General features: G+C 42.5%; 2 protein-coding genes across 7 annotated transcripts; both read right to left on the bottom strand.

Moving 5' to 3' along the window:
* Window positions 1–509: 509 nt before the first annotated feature.
* On the bottom strand, window positions 510–6,322 carry gcat (glycine C-acetyltransferase). Its single transcript, XM_010750977.3, has 8 exons — window positions 6,061–6,322; window positions 4,301–4,431; window positions 3,957–4,205; window positions 3,559–3,713; window positions 2,981–3,063; window positions 2,682–2,853; window positions 1,595–1,716; window positions 510–1,516 (listed from the first exon to the last, which is right to left on the bottom strand). Exons 1-8 carry the CDS (start codon window positions 6,266–6,268, stop codon window positions 1,365–1,367), a joined length of 1,272 nt encoding a protein of 423 aa, XP_010749279.2. The 5' UTR covers window positions 6,269–6,322; the 3' UTR covers window positions 510–1,364.
* Window positions 6,323–8,226: 1,904 nt separating this feature from the next.
* tom1 (target of myb1 membrane trafficking protein) lies at window positions 8,227–17,446 on the bottom strand. Of its 6 annotated transcripts, none has more exons than XM_027285018.1 (17): window positions 17,209–17,444; window positions 15,999–16,081; window positions 15,515–15,599; window positions 15,329–15,407; window positions 15,091–15,240; window positions 13,981–14,118; window positions 13,748–13,882; window positions 13,512–13,628; window positions 12,602–12,735; window positions 12,463–12,505; window positions 12,238–12,376; window positions 12,074–12,137; window positions 11,678–11,747; window positions 11,364–11,429; window positions 10,962–11,024; window positions 10,472–10,511; window positions 8,227–9,037 (listed from the first exon to the last, which is right to left on the bottom strand). In XM_027285018.1, the coding sequence occupies exons 2-17, from the start codon at window positions 16,057–16,059 to the stop codon at window positions 8,943–8,945; spliced, it is 1,479 nt and encodes a 492-aa protein (XP_027140819.1). In that variant the 5' UTR covers window positions 16,060–16,081; window positions 17,209–17,444; the 3' UTR covers window positions 8,227–8,942. The 6 variants fall into 6 exon arrangements, with proteins under 6 accessions (XP_027140819.1, XP_027140820.1, XP_027140817.1 ...); XM_027285019.1 differs by having other exon boundaries at window positions 15,999–16,053; window positions 17,209–17,442; XM_027285016.1 differs by lacking the exon at window positions 15,999–16,081 and having other exon boundaries at window positions 12,602–12,732; window positions 17,209–17,446.
* Window positions 17,447–21,110: the final 3,664 nt, after the last annotated feature.

Genomic DNA, 21,110 nt, shown 5'->3' on the forward strand with positions numbered 1-21,110 from the left:
AGGAAGCACGAGGAGGCACAAAGAAACATGAACACAACATTAAACTGTTAAAACAAAGTCAAGACAACGTAAACACACAACAAAGACTTAAAATTGACACATTAAACAAAATAAAACATTAAACATAGTTGTTTATATGTCAATTTGAGTTCAATTAAACTTTATTTATATATATTCAAAGTCCTCTTTATAATGTTATTTACAGTTTACTCAACATTTCCCACCATGGGCAAACACTTGGTGACAGCGGCGAGGAAGAACCACATCATGGTGGACGCCAGAGTCGTCGTGAAGCTCGGTGTGTGGTGGCTCTGATCGCCGCCATCTTGACCTCAAACACGTGAAGCTGGTTTAAATTAAATGACTCGCACAGTCGGATGAATACTTTAAAGTTTTTAGAGCATCAATCTTCTGATGTGTCGTTTTTTTACCGATTGCCTTTACTAAACACGTGTAAATCAGGACACGCTGTGTTTCAGTTACAGTGAAATGACAGTCGACGGAGTCAGTTTAGAGGCTTTGACGTTTATTTTGTCTGAAATTAAATGACAAGACGGTGTGATCGAAGCTCGCTCAGCTCTCCTGTAACACTTAAATACCAGTGTGTCAGAATATGGCAGAAATGCAACATAATGTATAACATGTAATGCTTTTTTTAATATATGATCACCAGAAAATATGAATCATTATGTTTGATAAAAATTAGACTTTTATACAACAGATTCCTCCTCTTGGCGTCCACCATACGGCGAAAGAACGCCTTTCTAGTCCTTATTAAATTGCGTTAAAGGTCCAGTGTGTCAGATTTAGACGGCTTCATTTACAGAATATGAAGCTAAAAAGTGTAGCTGGGACGTTTTAACAGAGTTTCTAGAGTTCTTTTTAGAGTTTTTAAAGATTTTCAATAAAGTTTAAAGCAGAAATTAAATATAATCTTAAGAGCTATTAGCGAATAATCACCTGTAAATAAGTCTACAAGATCTACCAATCCCGTGGTTGCTCTTTTATGGGTCGTGTTTCTACGGTAGCCCGGAGTAATCAAACTAAATATTGGCTTTAAATGGAGCCTTTCGTGCAGCCACTAAATCCTTCACACTGGACCTTTAAGATCCTCATGTTCATTAAAACCAACATGTTTAAATCAGATGAATGTTTCAAACATTTCCTCCCTGACGTAAAGTTTCAGTTTAACAGCCCTTTGTCCTAACATACAAACATCAACACGCGTTAGCGAAGCAAACATAAACTTTAATCAGTAACTCATATTTCCATCTTCGTCCCTCGTAGCTTTCTTCGGCAACAGACATGATCTGTACGAGCTGACGCGTCGGCGATTTGTCCTGTCGGCGTCTCATCCGGCGTCCTCAGGAGACGACTCCGTGTTTCCTGCCCGTCTGGATGAAAGCGTCGACGCAGTGATCGATGTCTTCTTCTGTGTGAGCGGCCGAGATCTGAACTCTGATCCTGGCTTTGCCCTTCGGTACTACCGGGTATGAAAATCCGATCACGTAGACGCCTGAGGAGGGAGGAGATGCATCAACAAGAGAGATTCATTCACACTCCACATCTTCTAACAAAACAGGTTGAGACTCACCAAGCTTCAGCATGTCGTCGGCCATCAGAGAGGCGAGCCGAGCGTCGCCGAGCATCACGGGACAGATCGGGTGAGCCGAGCCCGCGATGGTGAAGCCGGCCTGAGTCATCTTGTCCCTGAACCTGAACGGATAGAAAAACAGGAAAGCAGCGTGAGCTTCAATAAAGAGATCACAGTATAACGCTTGGGTGAAGAAAGAGTTTGTTTTGGAGGTTTGAAGCAGTCAAACACAGAAATGATCAGGAACAACTGACGACCATGAACACATCGATATCCGACGAAGCCAAAATCAAACAAACGTCATCAAGTCTGGCTCGACATTTATAGAGTTTTTAGCTTTTTAAAGAGTTTTTCGAGAGTTTCTGAGAGTTTTTCGAAAGTATTTAATGGTTTATAGAGAGTTTTTGACGATTTTTAGAGTTTTTCAAAAGTTTTTTGAGAGTTTTAAATGTTTTTTTGAGAGTTTTTGAGGATTTTTATACTTTTTCAAGAGTTTTGAGAGTTTTTGAGTTTTTCAAGAGTTTTAAATGGTTTATAGGGAGTTTTTTTAGAGTTTAAAAGTGTTTGAGTTTATAAGGAGTCTTTTTAGACAGAGGAAGATGTACAGAATCCTTCAGGATGAGGCGTATTTTGTAAACATGAGCTGCTTTCTCTTGGTTAGCTCACAGCTGAATAATACTGAAGGCAACATGTGACTGAGACCAGTTAAGAAAGATGGGAAACATATTTATCTAACAGCCGTCTGCAGTCTGCACCAACATTATCTAATTTTAATTTCTACAGTTTGCAGTTTAATTTCCATAAATAAATCCAGTACAAAGTAATACATGACAAATTAAATACAGGATCATCTTCCCTTCTTGAAGTATATTGGTATCAGACTGAAACATTTGCTGTGGCGGTTGCATGGACTACAACATGGACGAGCTTAAAAGAACAATATGTAACTTTACATGTAACACTGCTGTCTAGTGGTTAAAAAGTTGCACTGCAGTCCAAATACAAAATACTGGAGACACTGAACCTCCGGTCAGTCCAGTGGGTCAGGATCTGTACAGCGCCTATAGGGTCCAATGACGATAACTACCTCATGGTTTTGGCCGTCATGCTCTGAGCGATCTCACTGGAGGCGAGCAGCAGCTCCACAGCTCTGGTGGCGCAGCCGACCACGGGCGGAGGGAGGGAGTTGGAGAACAGGTACGGCCGCGAGCGCTGCCTCAGCAGGTCGATGAGAGGCTTCGGACCGACCGTGTAACCGCCTGGAAAGAACACAGAGAAAGATTCAACAGTTGCAGCTCTGTCTGTTCGTGGTCTATGGCTATTCGCCGGTCTGTTCTGGTTGCCTGGCAACAGCAGATGTTGTAGCAGACTCAGATGGAGACGTACCGGCTGCTCCTCCCAGTGCTTTCCCCAGGGTGGAGTTAATGATGTGGACTCTGTCCATCACTCCCAGCAGCTCGTCTGTTCCTCTGAGAGACACAAAGACACAATATTTATCACTCTGCTGACCACAAATATGAAAACACTTCGTGTCAGTACAATACAACAATTATCATCGGGAACCTAAGATCTCTAACAGCAGTATGGAGAGCGAAGCATCATGGAGAAGTGACTTCCTGGGAACTCTTTCAACTCGTGAGAGTGGACAGGACAATGACATCGTGGACCACAGGACGGAGTCGAAGGACTCTCAGGACTCTCAGACATGGAGAGCAACTCTACCAGCTGATCCACCAGGACATTTATGAGGATTTTATCATCCACTTTATATATTGCGAGCTGCTGTAACAAGTGGATTTCCTCGGCGTGGGATCAATAAAGTCGATCTTATCTAACGTAGCCAGTCGCCTGCTTCCTGATGGCGCTAGAGAGCGCTCCTATCGCTTATTTATCTGAACGCCAAGAGCTCAGATTGTGAAGCTGCGACTTTCATCTTCCTCTGATGGTCTCAGGTTCTTACCCACCTGCCTCGGGGTCCCAGGAAGCCGGTGGCGTGACATTCGTCGATAAACACCATGGCTCCGTACTGCTCAGCCAGGTCGCAGATCCCCTTCAACGGCGCCACATCTCCGTCCATGGAGAAGACTCCGTCTGTGACTACGAGCCGCATACGAGCTGACTGAGGAGGACGAAACACATGATCAGTACCTGATCTAACCCGGTCAGCTCAGTAATGTGGACTCAAATAGACACGAGACAACGTGCTGATTGAGAAATATCAGGAGTTGCCTTTGTTGCTTCACATGTTACAAGAAAGAGGAATTAATACCAAAGGGTTAGTCTGCCCAGAATTACAAAATAAAAACTATTTTCTGAGTCAGTCGTCAGATTTAGCCTCAGCTGCACACACACATCAACACACCTGAGACTCTTTGAGTTTGGTCTCCAGGTCACTGAGGTCCATGTGCTTGTATCGCAGCCTCTGCGCCCGACACAGTCGGATCCCGTCGATGATGGAGGCGTGGTTCAACTCATCGGACAGCACGGCATCATCTGGACCCAACAGAACCTCGAACAGTCCGGCGTTGGCATCGAAACAGCTGGCGTACAGGATGCAGTCCTCCCTCTCGTGAAACTCTGCCAGCTTCTGCTCCAGATGTTTGTGCAGGTCCTGAACACAGAGTGAGACTCAGTCGTAAACGCTGCTACGTACGTGTTGTTATCCACACGACTGAGCTGAGCTGGGCCGAGCAGGTGAGTTCGTACCTGTGTGCCGCAGATGAATCTGACGGAGCTCAGTCCGGCACCGTGAGACTTCAGAGCATCCACCCCCGCCTGCACCACCTCCGGATGACTCGACAGTCCGAGGTAGTTGTTGGCACAGAAGTTCAATATTCCTGAGAGACAATAAGCACGGTGAGCAGCTCAGACACGCTATAGAAACCAGAAACAATGACACAAACAAAACAATGAAGCAGAACAAAAAAAAACACACACTGCACGGGAGCGTGTCGAGAGTTCACAACACGTTCATAAAGAGTTTGTCTTGTTCGCTCTTTGCCGAGCAAGACAAAGACTGAGCTGCAAAGACATCTAATGTGACGAAGATAGCACGATATTCGTGTGTTTTTTCAACACCGATCTTCGTCTGTTTATGTGCAAACATGGACAAGTGCCTGTTATACTTCATGAAACATCGATGCATCCATGATGAAGTGATGTTATACTTCATGAAACATCGATGCATCCATGATGAAGTGACGAGGACAGCTATCAGCAGTTTGGTCCATGTTGGACTTGACAAGCCAAATCCCTGCATACTGAACTAAAGTCACCCCTACTGCACCTCTGTAAATAATATTAGAAATACATGCTACATAAATAAAATTAAACTGCTGATCTCCACTCGACATTTGGACTTTATCTTTCCATTAACTTGTCAACAGCTGTTTGTCCATGGTTGGAATTGTTAAGTCTGGGAATAACATGAAGATTCGACCAGCTCTATATGCAAAGTGTCATGAGATAACTTCTGTTATGATTTGGTACTACGTAAATGAAAAGTATTTGAACTGATAGCTCAAATATGTTTAGCTTATACTTTAGTTTATATATGTTTAGGCGTTGTGTTATCAATCGATTAAATCAACCCTTTAAATTTAATGCCGGGCAAGTTCAAACTCAAAATTTAAGAATTTAAGTTTACCTCAGCACTCTTTAATATACTACGGACACGTGTCCACTCTGTGTTTGCTCATGGTTGGAACTGTTAAGTCTGTAAATAACATTATAAAGATTAGACCAGTGTCAAAAGATAACTTATGTTATGATTTAGTGATGTATAAATATAACACTGAACTGAACAGATAGCTTGAATATGTTTAGTTTATGACAATCCCCCATTGTATGTGGTGTTTAATCGATCGATCTGAGCATCCTTCTTTGATAAAAACCCCTTTAAAAATTTCAGTTCAAACTCAATTTAATGTCCAGAAATCAAGTTTACCTCAGCACTCTTTAATATGGACACGAGTCCACTCTGTGTTTGCTCATGGTTGGAATTGTTAAGTCTGTAAATAATATTATAAAGATTAGGGCAGTGTCAAAAGATAACTTCTGTTATGATTTGGTGTATAAATAACTTGTAACTGAACAGATAGCTTGAATATGTTTAGTTTAGTTTTTTCTGTGTCTCTTTCAGGCATGGTATTGGTTGAAGTATGTATTGGTTTCTCTCTCTCTTTCTTTAGATTTCAGTTCAAACTCAATGTTAATGTCCATGTCACTGATTTAATGTGACTCATGCCTAAACACTGACCTGAGATTTCCACTTCACAGCTGGACATGTTTCGGTTTCAGTTTGATTCATGTTTTTTGACTCACCTCTTGTGTCCTCCTGCAAGGGTTCATGACTTCAAGTCAAGTTCACGCAGATAACATGTAACCAGATAACACAACTGACAAAAACAACTTGTGTGTGTGTGTGTGTGTGTTTTGAAAGCACCACGGTGCGTTCAAGGACTCACTGCTCCGGCTGCCGTCCACGTTGATCTGCGGTCCCTGCATGGACGTGATGATCCTCTCCGCCTTCCACGTCCCCGCCGCTCGGATACCGTCCAGCTCCTTCTCCAGCACCGCTCGGGCTTCACCGACGGCGGCGTAGCTCCGGCTCGGAGGCCGCAGCACGCCCCGGATCGGTGTCACCAAACTTCGTGCAGCTTTACCGAGAGACATGACGGTTACCGACGTGAGCTGTCTGTGTGTGTGTGGACGTACAAGACGAGGCGTGGCGTGGTTACGTCACGTAGTAAGTGGAGGCGTATGCCGTGTGGACCAATCAGAAGGCAGGGTAGTTGCCAGGTGGCTTGGTTTGTCCAATCAGATTTAAGGGAGTATTTGCTGACTGGTTTAGGTAGATATGACAGCAACCTGTTGCCTAATATGAGCTGCTGTGTTATTTAAAACTATATAATTTCAATTCAGTTTAATTACATTGTAGTTATCTCATGACACTTTCCATATAGAGCAGGTCTAGACTTTTTTAATATTTTATGTACACAGACCCAACAAGTCCCACCATGAGCAAGAATTTGGCGGCAGCGGCGAGGAAAAAGAGGCAGAAGCCAGATCATGGTGGACATCCATCTCTCGTGACTGGTTCAGTTTAGAGAGGGAGATGGGGAGGACAATATTATTTACATACACAACAGTTCCCACCATGAGCAAGAAATTGGCGGCAGCAGCAAAGAGAAGAGGCAGAAACCCAAAGCAGAAGCCAGATCATGGTGGACATCCACCTGTCGCGACTGGACAACATTATTTACAGAGACTGGACAGTTCCCACCGTGAGCAAGTACTTGGCGGCAGTGGCAAGGAAAAAGAGGCAGAAGCCAGATCATGGTGGACATCCACCTGTCGACTGGACAACATTATTTACAGAGACTGGACAGTTCCCACCATGAGCAAGTACTTGGCGGCAGCGGCAAGGAAAAAGAGGCAGAAGCCAGATCAAGGTGGACATCCATCTCTCGTGACTGGTTCAGTTTAGAGAGGGAGATGGGGAGGACGATATTATTTACATACACAACAGTTCCCACCATGAGCAAGAATTTGGCGGCAGCGGCAAGGAAAAGAGACAGAAGCCAGATCATGGTGAACAACCATCTGTCGCGACTGGACAACATTATTTACAGAGACTGGACAGTTCCCACCATCAGCAAGTACTTGGTGGCAGCGGCAAGGAAAAAGAGGCAGAAGCCAGATCAAGGTGGACATCCATCTCTCGTGACTGGTTCAGTTTAGAGAGGGAGATGGGGAGGACGATATTATTTACATACACAACAGTTCCCACCATGAGCAAGAATTTTTATTGGCAGCGGCAAGGAAAGAGGCAGAAGCCAGATCATGGTGGAACATCCATATGCCACAAGTAGCTGAGTTTAGAGAGGGAGGTGGGGAGGACAATATTATTTACATACACAACAGTTCCCACCATGAGCAAGCACTTGGCGACAGTAGCAAGGAAAAACTTTTAGCAGGCAGAAACCTCAAGCAGAACTATAGCCCACTGGTGGGTCACTATCTGCCACAACCAGCTGAGTTTAGAGAGGGGGATGGGGAGGAAAATATTTGTTTATTACTTGGCAACAGTGGCAAGGAAAGACTTCCTTTTAACAGACAAAACCCTCAAGCAGAACCAGTTTAGTTTAGAGAGAGATAGGGAGGACAGTACTATTATTAGACACAACAAGTCCCATCATGAGCAAGCAGTGGCAGTCAAACTCATTTTAATATGGAGACATGTCCACTCTCTGTTTGCTCATGGTTGGAATTGTTAAGTCTGTAAATAATATTATAAAGATTAGTGCAGCTCTAAGTGTCAAAGATAACTTCTGTTATGATTTAGTGATGTATAAATAACACTGAACAGATAGCTCAAATATGTTTAGTTTATGACAAACCCCCATTGTATGTGGTGTTTAATCGATCGATTCAAGCATTCTTCTATGATAAAACCCTTTAAATTTCACTGATTTAATGTCAGTTTAATGTAAACTCATGCCTAAACTCTGACCTCCACTTCACAGTTGGACATCTTTCCGGACAGTTTTTTCACTTGTTAAGTTTCAGTTTGATTCATGTGTTTTAAAACAGGATGTTGCCTAACCTCCGAACCATAACCCATTGGTGGACGGCCTAATGGACTAATAACAGATTAAAAACACAAATGTATGTGTGTAAAACTCACAAAAACTTTAAATAAACAAAGTCAAATCTAATTAACAGACAAGATCTAAAAAGGATCTGACAGCATGAATTGGATTACACAGTAAGAACAGACAGACTTCCAGTTAATAGTTTTAGTTTAATATCTGACAGCAGACTGTCACGACTCCCTGTTCAGCTTCAAGTCTTCACAAGGGGAATGTTGGATGTAAAAAACATCCTACAACAAGAACGATGTGAAGCAACAAACTATTCAATTCATATAACAGCCGAGCTTCTCTTAAAACAGTGTTTGCTACTTTGACGGGGACGTGATGTTGGACAACATATATATCAGCAATTTAATCCATCCCATCTCTCTCTTTCAACAGCAGGAATGTAACCATATAAAATGTGCAAATGTTTGCATTCCACACATGGACAAACCCTCATAATGCAGTCAAGTAAAAACCCACATCCTTCATTAAATCACATTATTTTGATCAGTTATAAAACACTTTTTCCTCCAGAGCAAAGAGCAGTATACACAGCTAAGATGTCCTTCCTCAGATATGGGTTCTCATTTCCCATCTCAAATGTGCCATACAACCACTGATTTAAAACAAAATCTCCATGTCTCAGCCTGATGGCGCAGGAGCTTCATGAGTAGTGTTAAATCGGGCAGGTTTTAAAGTGCAGCAGCTTAAGACTCGGAGTGGTTGGTATCCTTTGAGGAAGCCTTCACCGACGGCAGACGCTCGGCAGCTTTTGCTCGTTCTGCCAAAAACCTGTCGAACTCTGCGGGGAGGGAGAAAAGCGAGGATTAGACAAGGTAACACTTCATTCATTATCTAAAGTCAATTTACTGAATGTTATCATGGGTAAAGAAGCAGCAAGGACAAACGTAAACAGCCATAGTGTTTTATAAAAGGATATACAACTGTAAGTTCCAACCAAGTAATCTGATTGGACAAGAGTCATTTCAGAGTGCTGAGTGTAACAGCACTGAGACTTTAAAACGACATGTATCTCCTCGCTTCACAGGTGTTCTAACGCCTGTTCTAATTGTTCTAACTACTGTTCTAACGACTATTCTAACTGTTCTAACAACTATTCTAACCGTTCTAACGCCTGTTCTAACGGCTATTCTAACTACTGTTCTGAAGGCTATTCTAACTGTTCTAAAGGCTATTCTAACTGTTCTAACTGTTCTAACGGCTATTCTAACTGTTCTAACAGCTATTCTAACTGTTCTAACGGCTATTCTAACTACTGTTCTAACTGTTCTAATGACTATTCTAACTGTTCTAACGCCTGTTCTAGCGGCTATTCTAACTGTTCTAACAGCTATTCTAACTGTTCTAACGACTATTCTAACTGTTCTAACTACTGTTCTAACTGTTCTAACTACTGTTCTAGCGGCTATTCTAACTGTTCTAACGGCTATTCTAACTGTTCTAACGACTATTCTAACTGTTCTAACTACTGTTCTAACTGTTCTAACTACTGTTCTAACTGTTCTAATGACTATTCTAACTGTTCTAACTGTTCTAATAGCTATTCTAACTGTTCTAACGACTATTCTAATTGTTCTAACTGTTCCAACAACCACTCTAACTGTTCTAACGAGGGAGAAAAGGACTTCAAACTCCCTTTAAGAAATATGACATTTGAACAATTCATTACGTGTCCGTAAAAACACATCACTCTCATATGTCGACAGACTTCTTGTCAATCCGGCATCAATATAATTTATAAAGATAAACTGTATTTCTATACAAACTGTTTAAAACATGAAGATTTGTATGTTACAGCCTTGGACTTATACCGATTCTTTGGATTCAGATCTGTTTGTTTGTTCATGTAGTTTTGAGTAATCAAGCGTTTGTTAGTTGTTCCCCACACCAGTTATATATTTTCATGTCTTTCTAACTTCTTGTTGTGTTAAAAAAACAAAAAAACAAAACAAAACACACAGCTGCAGTCTTTCAGTAGTTTCTGTGCTGAACAGGTCAGCAGAGGTAGTACGTGGCACCACATACACAGTTAAGCCTCTAGTGCCACCTATTGGCCAAATGCAGAATTATCTAGAAGCAGACATGAGATATGACACTGATGGGTAGAAATTAGAGAAAACCTCAAGTCAGGCCTGTAGCTCCAAGCATATCCAGTCACACTGGCACACACATGCAAAAGAAATAAATAAAAAACCTCAAGTGTAAAGACACTCACCTTCACTGGTCACACCGTCTGAATCCTCAAAGTCATCATACTGTGACACAAACAGAGACAAGACATACTTTTCTTCACATATATATAAAATACACAAAATCTGTGCAGTTTGAGGACAAATATGACAAAGCTGTTTGACTTTGTGTGAACATATATATTAATAACAGCTATAAAAAAGCTCTAAAACTACAAAGAGAGTAGAATAAAACGCGTCAAAGACTAAGTGGTTTTTAATAAAAAATGACACCAAGGTTTCTGCATTGCTGAGTTATTTAATGGGACAAAGAACCGAGCTGCAGAAAACTTTTGTCATGAAAGCAATTTAGCAGGTTGCCAGCATTCTGGTAGTGATTTTTTGGGTCACAGCTTAGACAGATCTAAGCAGGGCTCCAGAATAGGTGCTGAAATTCAACAATGATCAAGAAATTAACAGGAAACGTAGTAAATAACACAGCTATATTGTATTAAATTCAGTAATCCGTCCGTTTACCTCATCATCCAACGCGAGCCATTTCTCAATATCATCCATTACATTGGACTGGTTAATGGGAATCTAAGAAAGAAAGCAGAGCACCAGGATTGTCAGTGTGGTAAAATATATAATATAATACACGGTAAAACTTGATGAAGATGTCAAAATATAAAACACAAAAGAACAACCACATGTCAGCAAGCAAAACACGATGTAGCATAGCAGGACAGGGCAACCCAAAACATTGTCATGCTCTATAAAACGTGTAGGCACAAAAGTAAACTCTAAAAACCACCAAAACAGATCCAAACAAAAGCAATTTAGACCACAGCAACCTCATGACAAAACCAAAAGACACATGGTGTGGAAAGATGAATCACTGAAACCAAAACCAGCACACATTTTTGGACAAAGACCCACCATTCCCCTTTTAATCATCCAATCTAACTTTGGTGAGGAGCTGCAGGTGGATACTGGGCTGCCATCCTTCATGTAGAGGAAAACAAGTTACTGAGACAAAGCAACATATAGGCCAAGAACACTGAGGACTTTGGCTGTGATATTGGATTTCTGATTACAAAACCAAGCAAAGCCAAATAAGACACACTCAGTTTCCCATTGTTTACCAAAGGTCACATCAGAACTGAGAAAAATTCAGTGACGTCAGCTGATAAATCTTGTGACCGAACCTGTTAAACAGTTTAAAACCTGAATTATTTGCCATCTTTGCTTACCGTCGCTGTGTTTAGCAGTCTGCTGTCCTGAGCCTGAGCCAGGCCGTCCACTGCAACTTCACTCTTCTCGCTGGAACAGAAACATTTGCACATCGATTAACTGCCATGTAAGCTAGTAGTTTCAGTTAGCACATAGTGAAGTACTGGCCCATGTCCTAAAAAAAGAATTAGAGGGAATAAGTTGGTATTAGACTAAAAAACAAATGGCATTCCTGAGAATTTACTTGGGGGACGACTGCATGGCTGCTCTGTTAGATTGTAACTGTAACACTGTGATAACAAATCAATGGTTCAATCAATCAAAAGGTTCCATTTAGTTCAATGCACCCCCACAGAACTCAACTATCACTTATGCACCTTGTGTTTAAAGTCTTATAGTTTCCAGTCTTTCTGTACCTTGGTCTTTGTTGAGTTGAGACATTTATTTTCTGCGATAATGCATCATCTGATTCACTCGTACCTGCAAGAAGAACAGCGACCATTTTACAGTACATCGAACGAGTACAGGCACTGAACATGTGCAGTACATATGGAGTACGTGTAAAGGCCGAAGTACTTACTAAGTGTTGCCATCTGACTGGACAAACTGTCGGTTTTTGACTGGCTGAGTGATCTGTCATTGTAAAATGATGCAATCCCTGATTGGCCGACAGACTCAGCTTTTAAATCAAGGTCCGTTAAGTTGACGTATGTGTGGTTCTGAGAGACGAAGAGCAATAAATTAAAAGTCAACGATGCAACCATTGTTGACCAACAAACTGAAAGATTTTCTTAATGATCTTTACCTTCTGTTCTGTGTTCGGCCCATTTGCTATTCGTCGTTCAAACCTGTAAATTAATGGTCAAATAGAACCTGTTAAAACGTCACCATCCACTTGATTTGCTGATAAATAAGCTGAAAAAATGATAATAAATGTAGTCAACCTGTGGTAGCGAGTAAAAGCAGTGTTCATGTCATCGTTAGTTGCCAGCAACTCTTCAATCAGCTTCTCCTCACTGAGTCTGGGCACGATCTTCACTATCCTCTCTTGCATATCCTTACATACTGTGTACAACTGCTAATGACACAATCAGACAAATAATGTGTGGGTGGGGGGAGGTTGAGGGGTCAGATGCAACACAAAATGTATAACGTACTAGATCAGTTAAGGGTATGGCACTGTTACTCAATATGAATGGATGGAAATGGCCGATGCAATGCATAAAATACTTCAAATACAGTACCAGTCAAAGGTTTGGACACACCTTCTCATTTGTTAATTCATTGTAGTTTCACACAGAAGACATCAATACTATGAAATAACACAAACCAGAATATTCCCTTCACTTTGCAGTCCAACTCATCCCAAGCCATCTCAGTTGGGTTTAGGTTGTGTGATTGTGAAGGCCAGGTGATACATCACTTTGATTCCTGGTCAAATATCCCTTACATAGCCAAGAAATGTGTTTGGGGTCATTGCAATGTTCAAAATTAAATGAAGCTCAAACTAGGTGGGATGGCATGGTGACTGGTGGCCATGCTGGCCTTTAATTTTGGATAAATCACCAGCAAAGCACCCCCACACCATCAAACCTCCTCTTCCATGTCTCACGGTGGGAACCACACATGTAGACACCATCCATTTATCTTTACAAAGACAAACAGTCCAGACCCAAAAACTCAAATTTGAACTTAATTCAGAGCTCCACTGGTCTAATTTCCATTCTTGCCCGTTTCTTGGTCCATTGGTGCATTAAAAAGGCAAAAAATTCAACTAAATAATTTGAATACCTTTTGAAGGTGTGTCCAAACATTTGACTAGCACTACACTTTACATTGTATTTAGTTTTTTACCTCCAGCAGCTCCATGTCTGCTTGTTTTACCGTGACGGGATCCAGCTGACTCATCATGTCTGACATCATAGTCAGGTTGCTTCGCACCACTCCCAGCTCTGTCTTCAGCTTTTTTATCTGGAAAGTCAATAATATTTCCTGAGCAAACACCACCAGTTATGGTAACTCCTTACAAAGGCACATATTGATTTCATAAAGTGCCGGAAGATTAAGTAGCTGTGAGGCTAGGCCATCACCTGGATGGGAGTGAAGGCATTGGTTCCCTCTAGGACCAGTTTAAACTCAGAGGTCTGGGGTGGAATGAGCGGAGGTTTGGAAGATAGGAGCACAGCAGGTAGAGTAGTAACAGCAGGACCATTCCTGGGTAAAGTCTGGTATGCAAAAGCACAGAAAAGACCCAAAAGGATGACAGAGAGCACCCGAATATAAGCAACAAGTGAGTGAGGGAGTGTACCGGGTGTGTTTGTACCTTCTGTGGAGCTTGCTGGACAGGTGAGTAACCATCAAGTTCTGTCATGGGAAACTCGAGTCCTTTCCTCCGTAGGTCTTCATACACCGACACCACGCCCGTCAGGTCAGGTGAGCTACGGAATGCATCAGCCCACGCCTAGACGGGGAAAACCACAAGAGACTGTACAGCAATGTGAAAACAACAAGACTGATAATATCGTGGCAACACCCTGAGAGAAAAGAGCTCAATAATACTGTTTTCTCTACTTCTAGAACCTCATCTGTCAATAAAGACAGATTGGACAGTTATGGATGACCAACAACTACCTCAAATTCAACACTACTTATAGGCTCAGAATGCACACTCTCAAGGACTAACACCTGCTCACTTCCCACTGCCCAAACCACCATACCTATTGCATCACAGGCTAAGAGCCTTGGTGTAATCCTGGACAACACCCTTACGTTCTTAGACTACTACCTTCTTCTATCTGCAAAACATCTCTGAACTACACCCTGCTGTAACACAACACTCCACGGCCATTTTATTTAATGCCCATGGACTACTGCAACACAATCCTGGTTGGCTTGCCTCCCCAACAAACTCATTCACAGGCGTCAACTTGTCCAGAACTCTGCAGGAGTACAAAGTCCACTTAACGTTACACTGGCTCTCTGTATCACAAGACAATTTCAAAGTCTTACTATGGACCTTCAAAGCACTTCATAACCTCTATCTCACAGATTTATACCCCGTCTTGTCCACTACAGTCCTCATCAACAGGTCTCCTGGCACCACCACCACCCATTACATGGTTCAGGCATCTAATCAGGTTGCCCCCTGGGCGCCTTCCTTTGGAGGTGTTTCAGGGATGTTCAACTGGTCCAACTAACCCTAACCCTAACCCTGGGGCAGACCCAGAACCCTTTTGGCGGGACTACATAGCCCATCTAGCCTGGGAACGCCTCGGGATCCTCCAGGAGGAGCTGGAATGCGTTATTGAGGAGACGGATGCCTGGAACGCCCTGCTAAACCTGCTGCCATCATGACCCAGATAAGCGTATAACCTGTTTTTTTCCCCTCCATGAAGCCATAGTGTTGCCAAACATGTAATGTGGCATTAATTACCTGTACAATACCGAGCACTCTGTCATGCAGGACTAACGGAGGGTTGTTTCTAGGGATGATTGACCGCACCAGAACCCCCTCTACGAAATCCCGTGTCGTCACCAGGATGTGAAACCTGTAGCCGCAGTTCTTCACGCAAGTCTCCAGGACCTGACACGAGGAAGGAGACGAGGAGAATCAGCAACTCAAACCACGTGATGTGAACATAAACCAAGTCAACGGGGTGAACAACACTCACCGTGAGCGCCAGCATGACCTCCTTGAAGTTCTTGTTGCCCACAATCCTTTTCTTTATGGCTCTGATGGCATCTTTGGGTCTGTAATCAGAGAATTTTCAACAGTCACAGTTGGCATGTATCCTCCAGAGGACTCGTCTGTTCCTGATGCTAACAAGATAACACACACACACACATGTAACACACACCCTTCCTCTGAGCTGTTGATCAGGTCGCAGATCTCCATGTTCAGGGCCCAGTCTTCTGATGGCAGGCTGGAGTTGGTCGCACTTTCTGTGAAAAATCGATGGATATGCACAGATGAGTAATATGAAACTTAAGACTACACTGAATGGTGTAATAATTGGCAGTTGACACAGGACTTGATCACATAGCTTGACATTTATTAATACTTAATAAACCTTAAAAGCCCACAAATGAAAGGCCCAGTGTCACATGTGGTGTTCCACAGGGGTCAATCTTAGGACCCTTAAACATAGAAACTTAATCAAAGCAGATTTCTTAAAAAGGACCAGCGTGTGGGATTTCGTGACATAAAGCGTCTGATGATTTAAGAGTGAGCAGTGGTCAAGTGACATAGACAGTGAATAAGAGCGACCCCCAAATTCCACCAGACACGTGTGCACCACGGTCACCACAGTTATACACGACTGTTAATGTATCAAACCCCACCGGCTCCGCTGCGATCCGGTTCAGAAGCGTTCCAGAAGCGGGCCTCCTTTCGGCTCTGCATGAAATACGTGGCTGTTCTATTACTGAAGATTTGACAGGAAGCCAGACACAGAAAAAGCAAAGAAAATCTGGTGGATTTTCAAAATAAAATACCCTGTGCAAACTGCTGGTCGTAAAAACAGACTACGCAGCATATTTACACATGTAGGAGCACATAAACCAGGAAAATGACCAAATCTGAGCAAGTAAACAAAGTCTGGCGGGCTAAACAATCCTGAAACGCTCGGATGGAAGTAGGACGGACCAAAACAGTGTCGCATCCGCGATTTTCAGGGTAATGTTCAACACAAACAGACACACCTCCAGCAGCACATGATCGTATTTGAATTAATCTTACACACTGGACCTTTAATGTCACCTACAATAGAGCTGAAACACCTCTTGTTTGGCAACTTTATGGCTAAAACGGTTAATTTAGTCTACAGTAATACCTTTTTTTAATCTTTTGAAAGATTATTATGAACAAGACGTGTATAAAACAACAGTACAAAGAGTATGCAGCATATCTGTGACGGTTTCTGAAGCCATCTTGGCAGTCCTGCCTCTTGATTCCTGCTGTGAAGTTGTCAGACATTTAAAAGCACTAAAAACTCAAGTCAGAGATGGTGTTTTCAACCCACGCGTGGAGCTAATGTCACCCTGAGCCTGTCACAGATGATGAAATCTGCCAGCAACAGTTTCACTTGAGCAAAATAAGAGGTCTGAATATGGACAGAGGACAGATGTCTGAGCATATTCAGCATTTTTATATAAATGCATCTGCTATAATTAAACCCCCTTCTCTGTGGTTTAATCCCTAAAACCGCTCATTAGCACTAAATGTGCATCTAATTTAGGTCAGTCCACTGTGTGTGCAGCATCAGCCAATCAGATTAAGCCTGGCATCCTCTAAATCCCGCCTCTGTCCAATCATTGTTGAGCGGACACGTCAATCAAAGCATAACCGGTCTCTCCTGTGTCAGTCCTTATAGAAACACCTTATTTATTAAAAATGTATCGATACATACGAGTCAGCTGGTGCATTATTAATAATATTTTATTATAATATTAAAGAAAGGAGCTCGAGAGAGAGGCGTCTGCTGCAAACGTGGCTCCATGCTGATTGATCATGTCGGTTATAATAATAATAATAAAAAAAAAAACATCTCACCGATCCGCTGTCCCACCGGCGTGCTGAACGGATTCCCCAGTAAAAACTCCATGATGACGGGAGAGGAGAGAGAGGGAGAGGTGTGAGAGGGCCCGGTCCAAAGCACCGCGGCGACGTCCCCGTGCAGAGCCGTGTGTGTGTGCAGCTGCAGCAGCCAACCAGCCCCGCTCCCTCCCGCAGACTGTGGCTCCGCTCCGCTCTGCACAACAAAAGTGGAGCACCAGTTGAACTGCGTCATACTTTAAAGGGAAAGCAGCCTCCACGGTCCGTGTGACGACGTTAGGGCACCGCGTACTGGTGCTGTGGCACCTCTGCACTCACCTCAGAGGGAATAAAGTCAGTTTTCAGGAAAAATGTAATGCATTTGGCTCGATTATTGTGACATGTTGTAACATTTCTATCATTAAATAACAGATTTACGGCACTAAATAAAGAGAAAATGAGCTCCAAAGTTTTGAACCACTGGGAAGAAGAGGAGGTTTCCAGGTTTCCGGGGCATGAGCGAATATGGTGTTGTGCCAGAACAGGAGCTCTGCAAGCGGGGCAATGTATCCGGACTCTGCAACCTCCTTCCACCAATGATCTGAATGTCTAGGCGGCAACTGGAGCCATATATTTTGACATATGGTGTGACATCACACATATGCTGTCCATTCTTTATACTGTTGTTGATGTCCAGCTCTGGTTCTGGCACGACGCTGGTTGCACACCCCGGCTACATTCACCTGTAAACCTCCTCTTCTTCTTCTTCCCGGTGGTTCAAAACGCCCGTGGTACAAACGCTAACACTCCCCCGGTGCTCTGAGCTCACAGCCCGGCTAACAAACTGAGCTAACAGCAGCTACAGCTGGCAGCAGTTTACTTCACTGTCCATCAGGAAACTGTAAATCACAGAGACTTGAAGTGGAGCACTTTCTTTTTAAAATTTGATCCAGTTTCACCAAAATCAGTGAATTAGTTGGTGGCATGTGACGTTAAGCTTTACGTACTTTTCATATCTACCGGTAGTAGCATCGAAATGATTTCAAATGTATTATTTTATGGTAGAAAGGTTACAAAATGTTGATTTAGTGTCTGTACCACAGGCATTTTGGACTGTCTGGAAGAAGAGAAGGTTTTCAGGCAAATGTTGCCGGGTAGTGGAGCCAGTGTCGTGCCAGAACCAGAGCTGGACATGGTGTAGAAATCAATAAAAGTATAAATAATGGACAGAATATGCACGATGTCACACACAGCTCAAGATCTATGGCTCTGGTTGCCACAATGTTGGCATAGACGTGGATCATTGGTGGAAGGAGGTTGCAGAGCCCGGATACATTGCCCCGCTTGTGTAGCTCCTGTTCTGGCACAACACCGGTTCACAGTCCAGGCAGCCCGGCTAACAAACTGTTAACAAACTGAGTGTCTAGTCTAGCTCCAGAGCTTTCAACCACATCACACAGTCTCGTTCAAAAGTTACGCTTGACAGCTAATTCTTGAGCTTACTGTTGACAAAACAACCTCAATTCAAGGTCCACTTACTTTGCTTGTTCCGGAGGTTTTTGACCGTATCAAGACGTGGAAAAGACATCCTGAACTTGCTCAGATTCTACAGATGAAGAACATGCGATATGGTTGAAAGCGGCTTTTTCCACACATGATTAGGCCTCAGTGCTGCTTTTCTACACATCTCCATGTTTGTGTTATGTAGTTTTCTGCCACATGAGTGCACTGTTTGATCTCGTATATTTCAGGTTGTGCTTGAATCTTTCCCCCAATTACCAACCGGGCAAATCCGACGACTGTCCGGACTCCAAGTCCCTGACTTTAAGGTGTTGATACCTTCCTTACGTTGCACATTCTCAAATTAATTGGTGTAAAATCAAATTACCACATGGTAAACCCGGCTTCAGGTAGGAAAACTGCACACAATGGACACATGGGGGGGACAGCAAACAACCACTCCATCATTTATAACTGACAAGCAAAGACTGTTTACACTCGGTGACACCGGAGAGCCTTATTTTGATGCATTTGATGTGACTCAGACAAAGTGACTCACAGCCCGGTGTAAACGACAGAGAATACAGTTTTTACTCTCACCGCTGATGCACAACCCACTCGTCTGTTTACGCCAGCAGACATGATACAGTTCATTAAAAAAAGGAAACATATATGGGTGATCACAGAGCAGGAAAAACCTGTATTACTGATGGTTTACAGTTTGTCTCTTTCATGAACTTCTAAGCAACGTTTTTATGTTTGTACTCTGTTTTACCTGACTGGTTGCTATGCTACTGGAGTCTGAATGCAGTAATATTTTAGTGTATTAAGAAGGGCTTATATAATATTTAGCTGATGCTTTTATCCAAAGAGACTTACAGGGAGCAATTTGGGGTTCAGCATCTTGCCAAAGGACACTTCGACATGCAGATTGGTGGAGCGAACATCCGATCACCAGTGGACGACCCACTCTACCTCCTGAACCACAGGAGGTAGTTCTACTTTGACAAGCTATATCTGCAGGTACAGGCACCTGAAAATAAGACTAGGTGTGTTTTTGTTACCTTAAAATGAGTTTGGTTCTTTTCAGGGAGTAAGATCTTTTGACTCAGCTCACCAAGAAGAGTCGGCTCTTCATTTTACCACTTATACCTTTAATAATTCAGCCAAATTTAGCACTGATATGACTTATGATTTGTGTGTGTACACATATATCATGTATATATTTAATACATCCTTTGTACTGAAGCATTCAAAAGTAAAAAAATGACATTTTCTAATATCAATAAATTGCTGTAGCCAATTGTAGATTGATAGAAACACATAAAAATAAAAGTAAATATTAGACTAATTTTTATACAAGCTACATGTCTTCTGATTGTTCTGGCATTCAATTTTAATTTTATTTTAAGAGTAAATTAACTTTATTGGAGATCTGCTGTGCCACACATAAACAACCAGCGATGACAGCATGGTTTTTATCCAATAGGCTGAAATGTCACAGACATGGCATCATCACGGTCAATCTGATAAACGTCAGCCGGAGACGTAAAACTGATTCTGTCAAATTTGATTTCTCCTGCAGGAGCTCTGAGACAGTCCAGTCGGTGGTCGGGGGACACGCGCTGAATGAAAAACATGTTTTGAGTTATTGACAGCAACTTTTTCAGGCACAAGCCAGTTGGCAATTCTTCAATTTCTTCAGGCAACTTTCTAATTCTCCAAATTATGCAGGCAGAAATCCAGACTGTCACAGGATTCAAACTGATGTATGAAACAGTTCTTCCACGTCTGCGTAAATATCAAAGCTGTCACGTAGAGGGGGAATCCTGGTTTGATACTTTACATAAAGCAACATTGTGCAACTTTTCTACCATAAACTAACAGATTTCAAATTATATTGATGCTACACTGACTTGTAATTTCATCAGTTTGGTCCAGTTCCCTGATGGACAGTGAAGTAAACTGCAGCCAACTGTAGCTGCTGTTAGCTACTGTTAGCTGTTATTGGCTAATGTTAGCTGCTGTTAGCTGCTGTTAGCTGTTATTGGCTAATGTTAGCTGCTGTTAGCTGCTATTGGTTAATGTTAGCTGCTGTTAGCTGCTATTGGCTAATGTTAGCTGCTATTGGCTAATGTTAGCTGCTATTGGCTAATGTTAGCTGCTGTTAGCTGCTGTTGACTAATGTTAGCTGCTATTGGCTAATGTTAGCTGCTGTTAACTAATGTTAGCTGTTATTGGCTAATGTTAGCTGCTGTTGGCTAATGTTAGCTGCTATTGGCTAATGTTAGCTGCTGTTAGCTGCTGTTAACTAATGTTAGCTGCTGTTGACTAATGTTAGCTGCTATTGGCTAATGTTAGCTGCTGTTAACTAATGTTAGCTGCTGTTGGCTAATGTTAGCTGCTGTTGGCTAATGTTA

Source organism: Larimichthys crocea, chromosome XII, assembly GCF_000972845.2.
Source record: "Larimichthys crocea isolate SSNF chromosome XII, L_crocea_2.0, whole genome shotgun sequence".
Classification (NCBI taxonomy): Eukaryota; Metazoa; Chordata; class Actinopteri; family Sciaenidae; genus Larimichthys; species Larimichthys crocea.